This window comes from Sus scrofa, chromosome 5, assembly GCF_054392235.1.
Source record: "Sus scrofa isolate SSC_HxYL_T2T_F1_AM1 chromosome 5, Sscrofa_HxYL_maternal_Yorkshire_Landrace_v2.0, whole genome shotgun sequence".
Lineage (NCBI taxonomy): Eukaryota > Metazoa > Chordata > Mammalia > Artiodactyla > Suidae > Sus > Sus scrofa.
The window spans coordinates 38,461,530-38,474,659 of record NC_139387.1 but is presented as its reverse complement, the minus strand read 5'-3'; the positions used below and the strand labels follow the sequence as shown (position 1 = coordinate 38,474,659).

Below are 13,130 nucleotides of genomic sequence, written 5' to 3'. Positions count from 1 at the left end.
GACAAAGCAAGAGGGGACAGAGCAGTCAGGGATTTATATAAATGAGAAATTATGACTGACCACAGAAGTTAACTGGAGAAGGAAGTGAGTTGGTCAAAGGGAACGAGACATAAGAATGCTGAGGAACATTAGAAGGTAGAAGAATCAATGGGTTGAAGGTCCCAGTGGAATCTAATGATTATAGGAGTTGAGGGAGAGAAATGGAAACAAGAAGTGACATGGTAGCACAGATTTAATTACCTCACAGAGAAAGGGAGGTTACCAATAATGCCAAAGTCAAAAGGATGACTAAAGAAATGAGCAGCTGAGGTATGATGCAGGGAAAGAGTTCTGCAGAAGAGAAATTCAAGGAGCTAGGATTTTAGGATTTGGGAAGGATGTATACTGAAACTGCCAAATGATAAGAGGAATATTAATATAAAGAGAGAATGATCTAGAAGCTAATATAGAAGGAATGATTCAAGAGTCAGTAGATACCAGCAACAATGAGTGACAGCAGAGAATGTAATTTGATGACACAAAATTTAAAAATGCAGGGAGGTATTATATACAAAGGTGGAAGAAAAGAAAAAAACTTACTCAGGAGAGTTCAGATTGAGGCCTAATGTTGTTAAGTCACTTCCTAATGCAAGATGTACCATTCCTGGGTCTGTCTCTGCTGCCCTGATAAATGTTAACAGGCCAATCATTCCAAATTGGTCCGTCACCATACCTTGAGGAATGTTAGTAACCCGACCTGAATGAGAAAAACATAGTCATTTTTAATCTTTGAGGAAAAAGTAAAAAATATGAATTCTATAGTATCTTTGATATTATTTTATAGAGTCCCACCATCAGGTAACACCTGGATCCCCTTTTTCTGCTGGTTGTTATTTTGTGTTGTTGAACTTTTATCTCCAGGGAATTTGGGTCCATCTGTACTTGAACTTGTCTTGCCAGATGTATTCAAATTCTACCACGAAAAAAATTAAATGTGACATTAAAATTTGTTAGGTATAAACATTTCAAGTTCATATATTAGTAGCTTTCTATTCATTTTATATTACACTTAATTGGTAGTAAATTATTACCTGTTTTTCAAGTACATGAAATTTTTGTTCTACATGAAATTTGTGTTTCCACAAATGTCCCATGATATACAAATAAATCCTGTATTACATACATCTGAGTATTTAAAGAAATACATGAAAAATATTGATCTCAGCTTTTCAGTCACAGATTTAAAAAAAACAAAACAAAACAAAACAAAAAACCCTACCTATCTCAGAACTTTATGTTTTGGGGTACATTTGAGGTTACATTCCTCAATACTTCATTCAGAAGATAAACTAAATATAAAACACAGTACATTACCTAAAATATTACCATAAAACACCTCCAAGATAAGTTAGAATATGTGAACTTTTAAAATTCTTACTTATTTTAATTCTTACCCAATAATCTTCATCAATTATTTAAAAAAAAATATACAAACTCCCATCACACACACACACAAAAAACTATTTTCAGTGAAATGTGGAAGAAATAAACATATCCGTTAAATCAGAAAGAGGAAGCTGAGTTGGCTGAATCAACACAGGAATAAAATTGTGTATAAAGATTCTTCAAGGAGAAAACTTACTCAAGAAAAACACAGCTCCTTAGAAGGCTATAATATCAAACTTCATGGGATCCAGCTGACAGGGACTACAATAAAAGTCTAAATTAACTCTGAGAAGTTCAACAGAAATTGGCAAACCTATATGAAATAGGAAAAAAATAGACTATCTTCTAAGTTATACAGGTTTCCCACATTCTTCAGAAGTTAGATTACAGATATTCAAGATAAACAATTTTGTGATAGTACTTAATTTTGTCTATAAAACTGTTAATAGAAGAGAAATCTGAAGGGGAAAAACTACATAACTCACATAATTCTCAGTTACTTACAGATTTACTGTCATCATTACTTGATGTTGGATCTTTATAACTGGAACCAGGTAATGCTGGAAAGTCTTCGTTATGTATTGAGAAGTCCTGGGATTGCTCATTTGCTGGTTTTGTTACCATTCCAACTATGTAATGAAAATAATTCAGAGAATTGCAATTGATATTTATGATAAACTGCTACAAATTATAAAAATTTACTTTCCTCATGATAATATACCAAAAGGATTTTCTTATTATGCTTTGAAAGCACACTTCAAAAAATGAGTATTCTGGATAACAATGAATAAATTTTTATATATTGATTAATAACTAAATACATAAAATAATACAAGGGAAATAAGTAATAATCCTATAATTCTAATCTAATGTCATATATAGATGCTTAAAAACATAATTTGATATTGGTAATAATTATTAAAATTTTCAGTTTAAAAGTGCTTTTAATATCTGACTAGCTATTATAAATACCAGTTAACTGCCAAAAACAAATGAACAAAATAAATTTTAAAAGAACACATCAGTATTCTACTTGAAAGTGACTTACAGAGTGAGCAAATTGCAATCAATTACAAAACAACTCCATATTATTTCAGATTTTCTTGGACTCCATGTAATAGATGTAAAACATGCAAGAACTGGGAAGTAATCCTCCCACTATACTTGGCATTAGTCAGGCCCTTATTGGAGAACAATATCCAGTTTGGGGCTCCACAATTCAAGAACGATATGGAGAAACTAGAGATGGTCCAAGGAGAGCAACGGGAATGATTAAAGGGATGAAAAAATGGACCTATGAGGAAAGGTTAAAAACATTAGAGTCTGAACTGAGAATCAAGTAGCTAGGTACTCAACTTCCAGGGCAGATCATTTTGGTTTTTTTTAGGGGGGAGACTAATTAGGAAATTTTAGAATGTGAATAATAAATTTTTCCCTTCTTCACATATTATTTTTTATTCATATTCTGAAAGACAGAGAAATTCTTCTTGGTTGAAAATGGGGAAAACAGTTTTCTTAGAAAAGTGATGAAATGACCCCTCTTCTAAGTTCACTGTTTCTGCTACTGGTCTTTATCAGATTCTCTCAAAAGGAAACAACTATGTGCAAAGAATTAAAATAATATGGTTACACAGCTGTTACATAATCTTTATGTCTAGTTCTATGAGCCAAATCTCTTCTTTACTAAAGACAGTAAAAAGGGTGACCGAAAGACTACATAAACGACATGACCCATGAGCAGTTCTCAAGAGGAGGGAACTTTTCCTCCCATGGGGTATTTGTCAACACCTGGAGATACCTGTGGTTTTCACAGTGGGGGGTGGGGAGGTGGTATGGGTAGGGGTACAGGATGCTATTGGCACCGAATAGAGGCTTAGGGATGTGTAAACATTCTGTAATGCACAAGACAGCTTACAAGAACTATGTGACTCAAATGTCAAAAGTGCGGAGGCTGAGAGATGTAGAAAAAATCATCCCAGAATTTATTAATTACTAGGAATGTGGGAATGCATTCTTTTAAAAAATATGTGACAAACTGAGAAAAGGCAGACTACAAATAATCATTAAGGTTTAGTATTAAGGCAGAAATGCCAGAAGAAGAAAAACATCTGAATACCAATAATTTCCTTTTGGGGTTTCCATACAAACTAAGTATGGAACACTATTTTGGTGTCCCGGGAGGAAAAAGCACTCTGCATTATCAACTCTGATAAAACTGCACTATTCTGACTACAAAACACATAAAAACATGTGAGTACACGTGTGTGTGTGTATGTGTGTGTGTGTACTTCTGTACAACACAAAGTTTCCACTGGACATCATTAAAAAGTTTAATTACCATAAGGAGCTCTTCCAGCCAAGGGGTTTATTAATGGAGTTGGGTTACCACTTCCTTCCCTTCTGTTTCGGTCTGCTAATGCTGGAAAATCTGAAAGGTCCAATCCTGTCACATTTTCACTTCCATCTAAATAATAGGAAAGAACACTAGTTATTGGTTCTACAAACATTTTAAAAAGATTATTAAAGACCAAGTATAATATAAATGATAGTGCCTTCTTCTTAAACCATGTACAGCACTGTATTTGGTATACATAAATACACAATAAACATCTGGGGATCAACCTCATGTGGAAGAACTTTACGAACATCTCAGCCAAGCAATATGTACCTACTAGCATAATAAAAATCCCAAATCCTAGAGGCTTGAGATAGGGAATAAAGAGTAACATTTCCCTTGTGAAATGTTAGTTAGCCAGAGGGGAGGCTGTTGTGATAAAACTGCTCTTTTCATCGCCATCTAAAAGCAGAGGTTGTACCTGGAACACCTGGAGCTTCATTTATAACACAGATGTGATAATGACAGCGGGTCCTGCCAATGGCCTGAATCATATTGGAGGCACAGGCAAAGAAAGCAGAAACCCTAGGGATTTCTTTCGTCCTATGATCTATTGGTCCCATACACAAATGTGCATGTATATGAGGGGAGAGATGGGGAGAAAGAGAGGGAGAGAGAGGGAGGGAGGGAGAAAGTGTGTGTCTTGCAGGTGAGGGTGTAAGTAGGGCTGGAGAATGTATGGTATATGTAGGGTTCCCACATCTGGTTAGTGTCCGAACTGTATGGGACTATGATACAAACCCCAGCTTTTATTACCTATTACACAGTAGGCGCTCAATAAATATATATTGAATAAAATTTATTTTCGCTCAATTTTAAAAATTCAGCTTCTTTAAAAAAATAAAATTTAGCCCAACATTTCTACTTTGCCTATTTTAATCATTACCTTGACCTCTTTTCAATGTTTATTATTTATTACCCTTATAATCTTACATTCGTAATTTTCAAAGAATTTTTGACCTTAGAATTAGTCTGCACTATAGTTTTCTTAAATCTGTTTCATCTAGTGTATTATAACCATTTTCAATCTATTTTTCCCTCTTCCCAGTTAATTTGAATTTTTATCTAAGTTTTGTAATTAGAAGAATCTCAGAAAGAAACTATGGACTAAAGATTACTTTGTTGATTAAAAAAAACATGGTCTATTAATATTCCAAATCAGGTGATAATGTTAAATTATGAAGGATAAAAGATAAAATCATTCATACCATTGTTTTCAAAGAACTGCAATTTATGAATTTTGTATTTAAAAAAGATACTATATAAAAAAGCAACAATAGAAATAATTTATTGTAATGCTTAATTTAAAAAGTAATCTCGCTTGAATTACTTGATTACAAATTAACTATAAACTTTCTACATACTATCTTTTAATTCACATCTTCAGGTCCTCTAAGATGGAGTTTATTAACCTACAAATTTTTATTTTGAAGGTAAGACTTGGAAATAATTTCCCTAGTGTAAAACACACTTAATTAAGAATGACTTTTAAAAATTATTCTCAAACTTACAGAAGGGTATAAACCATAATTCAGAATATAAGGTGGCACTGTCAGACACACTGTTACTTTGTTCATTTAGGAAATAAAACAACTTGCAATTAAACTATGATAAGCAGCCTAATTTCAAAGATACTAAAACATGAAAAAATGTGCATTTGAGAAACAATGGAATATGGTATTCATATCAGAACACAAAATTCTGAATGCTAAAATTTGAAATTTTGAAGTCTCATTTGGTCAATCTATGCTGCTAAACATACAATAACATTTAAAAATCAAAAGCTGATATAGCCACAAGTGACATTTCATTACTAAATCTTCTCATGTTTCCACATGGCTCCACTTCACTGATCATAATTTCACCTTCTGCTTCCTTTACATGTAGTTTTCTCCTAACAATCATATTCATTTTTGCCCCTATGACAATAACAACATCCTTTATCTCCTTTCTAAGGGAGGGGTCTGGAGACAAGGGTGGAAAAAGATGAAACCTGAAGCAGAATAGCAGCAAAGCCTCCTACCCTCTTCTGATAAAAGAAATGAATCAACGGATTGGAGGAATATCATAAAAATTAGAATTGGTTTTCCATGTAATTAAATTTTTGAATTTTATACATAAAACTGGGTAAAAAATTTCAAGACTTAAATGACAAAATCAGTATTACTAAAGCTACTGAAAAAAACTGTAGTCTCCCACTGTGGCTCAGCGGATTAAGAACGCAACAAAGTGTCTGAGGATGCAGGTTCGATCCCTGGCTTCCCTCAGTGGTTAGAAGCCGGTGTTGCTAACATGCTGAGCGTAGATCACAGATGTGGCTCAAATCCTGCGTTGCTGGGGTTGTGGTATAGGCTGGGAACTGCAGCTCAAATTCGACCCCTAGCCTGGGAACTTCTATGTGCCACAGGTGCGGCCCTAAAAAGGAAAAAAAATTGTAAGTACTCTATATAATTTTAAAGGTTTCTTCAACCTGGGTCTCTATAGCTAGAATGTCATACCACTCAACCTAGTGTAGTCTGTAGTAATGAGGGCTGAGGACAGAAAAAGCTCTTGAAGCAAAAAAACGATTCTGAGGCACAAATATAGACTAAGTTAATGGTTAGGCTTTCTCCAGGTGTTAAGGAAATAAACCTGATGTTATAATACTATGCTATTACCATGCCAAGTGAAAAAATATATTTCTCTCTCAATGTTCACTGAATTAAATCCTATTTCCTGTCATATTCTCCCTAAATTAAATTCTATATCACTTTAACATAAAAAACCCTTAATATTTTAAGACTAGTTGTTAAATTGCTTTATATTTCAAGATCTACCATATTTGCACAGGGTACTAGCTCCAGAATACGCTTACCTGTTCCATTAAAAATGTTACTTGATAAGGAGTTATTCATTCCAAATGCCTGATTCCTGTTCATTCCAAATCCAGACATACTGGGTACACAGAAAATAATTTTAGATATACAGTGAGAACACTAACTTTCAGATGAAGAAAAACAAAAGTGTATACTTTTGATCTCTTCATATAAAACAACATGTTTAAAAACAATTACTAATTTTGTTTTTCTGAGCTGAATTTTTATTTGAAGCTTCCCTAAAGTCCCTCTATGAACAACTGGGAACCAAACCATCTTAAACAGATGAATTAAAAAAAAAAAAAAACAACCAAAAACCAAAAAAACCCCCCAAAACACAGAATTTATATAAGCTTTGAGGAAAAGAGAGATTTAGGTACCATTTTGTATATTTGGAGAGCCAACTTACTAGACATACTGGAAAAAAAATAACCTCAAAAACAGGCAATATAGTTTAAAAATACTGTTTCTGAATATTTTTCTTCCACTACTGGTAAAATGTGCTATTATTCCTTTTTTTTTTTTTTTTTGCCTTTTTTAGGGCCACACCTGTGGCATAGGAAGTTCCCAGGCTAGGGGTTGAATTGGAGTTACAGCTGCTGGCCTATTCCACAGCCACAGCAACACAGGATCCAAGCCACAACTGTGCCTATACCACAGCTCACGGCAATGCCGGATCCTTAACCCACTGAGCGAGGCCAGGGATCAAACCCGCATCCTCTTGGACCCTAGTCGGGTTTGTTAACTGCCAAGCCATGAAAGCATCTCCCAGCTATTATTACTTTTTACAAAAGATCTTCTTTCATACAGTCTGTCTTTCCCAACTAGAGCATAAACTCCTCATGGGCAGCAGGTTCATGTCATATTTATCTTTGAATCGTCTGCCCTTAGCACTTAGGAGGATACAATAGGCAGTCATTAAATATTTAGTTGACCTGAATTAAATAGAGCTTTCCTTTAACTGATTCGGTGTTCTGACACACATCATTCTTATCTTATAGCTACTTGAAAAGAAAAAAAAATCTCTTCATTGTTACTTGGTAAATAGTTACCAAAGCCTCCCTTTTTTACATCAGCCTGAACATGGGAAAACAAAATTTAAAAATAAAATTGAATTTAAAGCAAGGCTAGAAGTAATTAAGCATGTCAAAAAGGATTATTAGGGCAAATACGACAATGAAAGTATGCGTCTTTAACATCTATCTGATAAAAGACAGTGTATTAGTGTTATGAGTAAGGTTAAACTGTTTGAAGATGGCAGGGTTTTTTGTTTTTGCCTAGATCTGTAAAACTAACTATGGCCAAACAGTATTTTCATAAAATAATGCAGCTGGTGAAACAATACTCTAGAGAAGAGTAGAAAAGCTAATAGAAAGTTTTGTTTAATAGCATGTTAGAATTGCTGAAATAGGTACCCTCAAACATCGAATAAGTACTGAGATGGAAACATTCCATAATAAATAGAAATTACCAATAGTAATAAGCAGGGATTAAGAGACCCATATTTCATTGACAATTTATAAACAAAGTATTTTTTAAAAACAACTAGAATGTGAAAAAATACGGAACAGCAAAAATTTATACATTCAATGAACAATAATACAAGAATGCAGAAAGATGTGTTAAAGCCCAAGAAGTATTACATGATTAGGAAACTTTCAAGCAGATGAGAATTTTGACAACCCTTTACAAAAATAACTTTTTAAAAATTAAAAAAAAAAAAAAACAGTAAAATTACAAAAGAAATACAAAAGTCTAAATAAAAGTAAGAATTGGAGGTTATGGGATAAAGACTAAATAGGATCTGAGTTAATATCTATTTTAACTCAGAATTTACAAGTACTAGATAAAAGAGAGAGAATTAAATGGATATGATGATAGCAACTAGATCCTTCCCCCCCAATGTTCCCAATTAAAAAAAAAGAGAGGTATCAAACTAAAATGCTATTTTTACAGTAAAGAAAGCTGGATCTTACAGACATGACTAACATGTAAATTATGTGAACAGCTTTAAAATCCTAACAAAATGGTTAACTCTTTTTCATAATGTTGCTATTATTTGCATGATAGTATATGCAATGAACAGTGCAAAAAGGAGTGAAAAAGCACAATACCTCATTTTTTTTTTTTTTTTTAAATCCCAAGACATGACACTATTATCAAATACTGTAGATGTAAACTTTAAAAAATCTTTGGTCAGTAAAGTCTCCAAAGAATTAAACAAATTTTGGTTGAAAAAGAACTTAACTTACGTATCAATGAAACAAAGCAAAAATAGTCTCCAGTCCTATTTGTAAGTATGGAGCTCTTAACACACAGATGACCATCCTCTTTTAACAGGGGAAGGACATCAACAAAAATTTACAGGTTGGCAACCTAAGACCAATCCTTTCCCATCAACATAACAAAAAGCAACTAATTTTCAAAAAATATTCTATATATAGTTTGGGGAGGTTACAGTTGTAATGTTTAACAGAAAGAGCAGCTTTGGTCGAAATATATGATGAAACACTTATGAAACAGAAGCCAAGACTCAGGAACAGAACGTTGAATATGAAAAGGCAAATTTGAAAACAGCCAGAAAGAACAATGATACACAGTATCAATAAACATCTTACCTGTTCACAGTAAAAGGCTGTCGAGAAGGCTGCTGCTTTGGCATACATATTATGCTTGGCGAGCTTCTGCTGGGGCTACCTAACCCTGAACTGCTCATGCTATTTGTCCTGCTAGGAATTCCAATGCCCTGACCAACCTGGGAGTGGTTCATCATATTCCTAGGATTCATAGGCAAAATACCCCTGAAAAAGAAGTCCATTATACTAAATAAGCTCTCTACAATCACTCATTACAATTCTCTGTAAATAATCAATTGCCTAATGGTAGGACCTCAAATATATTTCAAACTGCATGGCTAATTTTTATTCATTTAGTTCATTTGGTCATTTGAAAAGAAAAAAAGCTCTTTGAAAAGTCAAAGTAAACAAACCAATAAGAAGGGCAAGTTATAGAGCAGTAAAAGGTGATACTGAAGATGAGGGAACGACTGGTGCAAATATGATATAAAATACACATGTATTTCACACATATATTTATAATAATTTCATTCCAAATGTATGTCATTCTATCTTTTTCATACTAAAATGCATTTTTTTGTAATGTTTTATTTTATTCTCATTGGAACAATGCATGTGTGGTGAGGGAGCAATAATCAGAATTATCTGAGGAGTGATTTGAAATTGCAAATCATCTTTTGAGGAAGAGTTGGCTTTTGAAAAAAGCTCCCCAGGTGGTGATAAACCCTTGACACCCACCCCAGCTGATAACCAGTATGCTAACTACAAGATAAAAACATCTTACACTATACTTGTCAATTTTCAATGAAATAAAAAGAGACTAGGGTATCAACTTTTCCTCAGTAAAAGGCATTGAACCAGAAAATCAATTAGTAACCTTATCAAAAAACTAAAAAACTTGCTTACTCTACAAAAATACATTTTGAGAAATATTCTGGTCCATCAATAAATACCTGCTTGGAGATGGAGGCGTGTGAAGTGACATTGTTGGTACCCCTGTTGTTGGCGTGACGTGGCTCGGTAACTGAGTGCCTTGTGATAAGCTGCGATTTAACTGAGGGGTATTGTTGCTCATCCCCCTCATTGGAAGGCCTAGTGCACCTATTAAAAAAATTCAGAAGGAAATTCATTGCCAACAGGAATGAAATTGTTATCCATCTTCTGGAGTTGGCAATTTAAAACATATAAAAATGACCTAATGTAATATAATATGCAAATTTAAGTTGAAATATTCAATTCACTCTAAATGGACTCTGATTTTAACAAAAATGTTTGTCTGAAATTGAATATTATGAATTTTCATATTGCTTCCATTATTTCATTCATATTTCTTCTTTGCTTTCATATTTCTATTTTACAATAAACTATATCTGCCAATGACTAACAAATTAGATGACTTATATTTCAATAAAAACATTTTGTACAAGTATGCCTTTAGGAAATTTGCAATCTTGTATGTTTTTATGTCTTAAATCATAACTGAGGTACAAAGACATTTAACCCCATTTTGCCTTAATTTTTATATGAAGAAAAAGTCTCTTTACTACTATTTACACATACATACTTCTCAACATTACAATTTTTTTTTTTTACAAACCCAACATAAAATGTCATCAATGGTTAAAAACTCAACCTAATGCAGCTATAAGAGACAAAAATATATAACATTTTAAAATATTTCAAAGTATAATGACCTTCTATTTATCTAATATTTTGGGGGGCCAAATGTGGGGTAGAAGTGTTCCAATAGGTGTGTTTGTTTTTTAATGACTACTGATGAGTTTACTATTAAAAAAACATAACAATAAAAAAGAATCAACCAACTGGGATAAACTTATTATTTCCTGCCTTGTGTTAATGTGAAATAGAAATTATTACTTTCTTAATGATTCAGAATAATTATCACAGATAGTTAACGTTCTAGACGTGTTTGTCCCTCTTTCTTCTTCTTCTTCTTTTTTTCTTTTTGTCCTTTTTTAGGGCTGCACTCACAGCATATGGAGGTTTCCCAGGTTAGGGGTCTAATCAGAGCTGCAGCTGCCAGCCTACGCCAGAGACACAGCAACGCCAGATCCGAGCCGTGTCTGCAACCTATACCACAGTTCATGGCAACACCGGACCCTTAACCCACTGAGTGAGGCCAGGGATTGAACCCGCCACCTCATGGTTCCTAAGCAGATTCGTTTCCGCTGTGCCACGACAGGAACCCCCGTTTTTGTCCCTCTTTCATCTTTCATCTTTCAAAGTAAGGATGTTCAGCTATCACTTATGTTGTTATAACATCTGTCTATGGATACCAATATGCCTCCTTGCCTCCATCTTCCTTATTTCCTTTTTGGTGCTTTCTGTTTCTAATCTACTGTGGAATGGCACATCAGTTAACCAAACTTATTCTGAACTGGAGGTTAAATAAAAGTGGTAAGATGGAATGAGAGTTAATGAATAAGCAGAGGATTTGAGCACTAGAGATTTTAAAGTGACTCCCTTCTCCTTTTTTGGGGGTCTAATTTGGGGTCCAGGGATTTCAAAGACCTGAATATTTTGAAACTATGACCTCCAAAAAGCTGGAATGCACTGAATGTTTTCCTTCAAATATCTTTGCAAATTTATCTTTTCATTTAACAGTGTACTACTTTGTAACCCAAGGATACCAGTGGATCACAAAGATTTCATGGGAATCTGCTAGTGTCAGTACACAGTTTGTAGCCTGCTTTTCAAATGAATGAAGCCAATAAATCTAACTCAATATAGCTACTTTTTTCTATACGTATTCTTTTTCACCCATGTGCCATGAAGATCTGAGCTTGGCCCTGTATTTCTTTAAGTCACATGAAGGGAACTGGTCTAGACTATATGTTGATTTAGTTGTTATGTCTATGTGTGGTTATTACAAGTTTTGTGACCATGAGTACACCACTAGCTGCAGCCAGTTCCTTTGAATTTGGGACAAAATAAGGAAGAACAAGGGATTAAGACTCAGCGTACATAAGATTTCTTCAGAAGACAGCAGTCTTTTCCATTTCTCAAGCACACTTATTTTCCTCTAGGCCCTTTAGATGCTCCCAATAATGAACGACCAACATCAAACTTTTCACATCACTTATCCAAGAAACATTTATTGAGTGCCTACCATGTGTTAAGCACTGTGCTAGCTGGTGGGGATACAGCAGTGAACAAGAGAAAAAGCTCCTACCCTCAGGGAGCTTACAGCCTTCTCCCTAAATATGCTTCCTAAAAGTCAGCTGTAGCTGCAGATTTCCCACTGGAATGTGTTTCTCACACTAGTGACCACCAAGAAACATTACACAATTTTAGAACCTGAAAGGACCTTAAAGATCACCTAATCCAATGTTCACATTTTACAGATGAAGAATATCAGCCTCAGATAAGGTAACTGACTTCTCCAAGGTGACACAAAGAATCAAGACTAGAATTTAGATTTCTTAACTCCCAGTGTTCTTAATGGCAGCCCTATGGAACCCAATAAAATACTAAATGAGCACCCTTGTGAGTAACTACTGAATTATAACACCTTTTATCCTATTTTTTCTCTTGCTTTTTCTTTTTCTGAATATGTTTACTTCTCTTCAAACTTTTTCTAAACCAACATCTCTTATTTCCTGCCTTCATTTTCCTTCTCTTCTCTATACCTGGCAAGTTTTCTTTTCCATTTCACTCTATCTACACCTTCATTATTATGAATAAATATATATGTTCTCAAAACCTAGTATCCTTTGGCTCTTTTCTAATAATCAATAAGCATTTCTAAAGACTCATGAGATTTATTTCAACCATTTACATACTTATTATTCCATGCTATATTATGAAAATTTTTAACTTCAGAAATATATTAGAGATTGGGGATTATCTGAACTTTAG

General features: G+C 34.0%; 1 protein-coding gene across 1 annotated transcript in view; it reads right to left on the bottom strand.

Annotated features, from left to right (window-relative positions):
- Positions 1-13,130, bottom strand: part of CNOT2 (CCR4-NOT transcription complex subunit 2) — a gene marked incomplete at its 5' end in the record, with an annotated part of 77,798 nt that overhangs the window by 14,256 nt on the left and 50,412 nt on the right. The window contains 7 exon segments of the mRNA NM_001243417.1: positions 580-736; positions 832-952; positions 1,930-2,054; positions 3,764-3,889; positions 6,675-6,754; positions 9,294-9,476; positions 10,205-10,352. Of these exon segments, the coding sequence (NP_001230346.1) occupies positions 580-736; positions 832-952; positions 1,930-2,054; positions 3,764-3,889; positions 6,675-6,754; positions 9,294-9,476; positions 10,205-10,352 (940 nt within the window).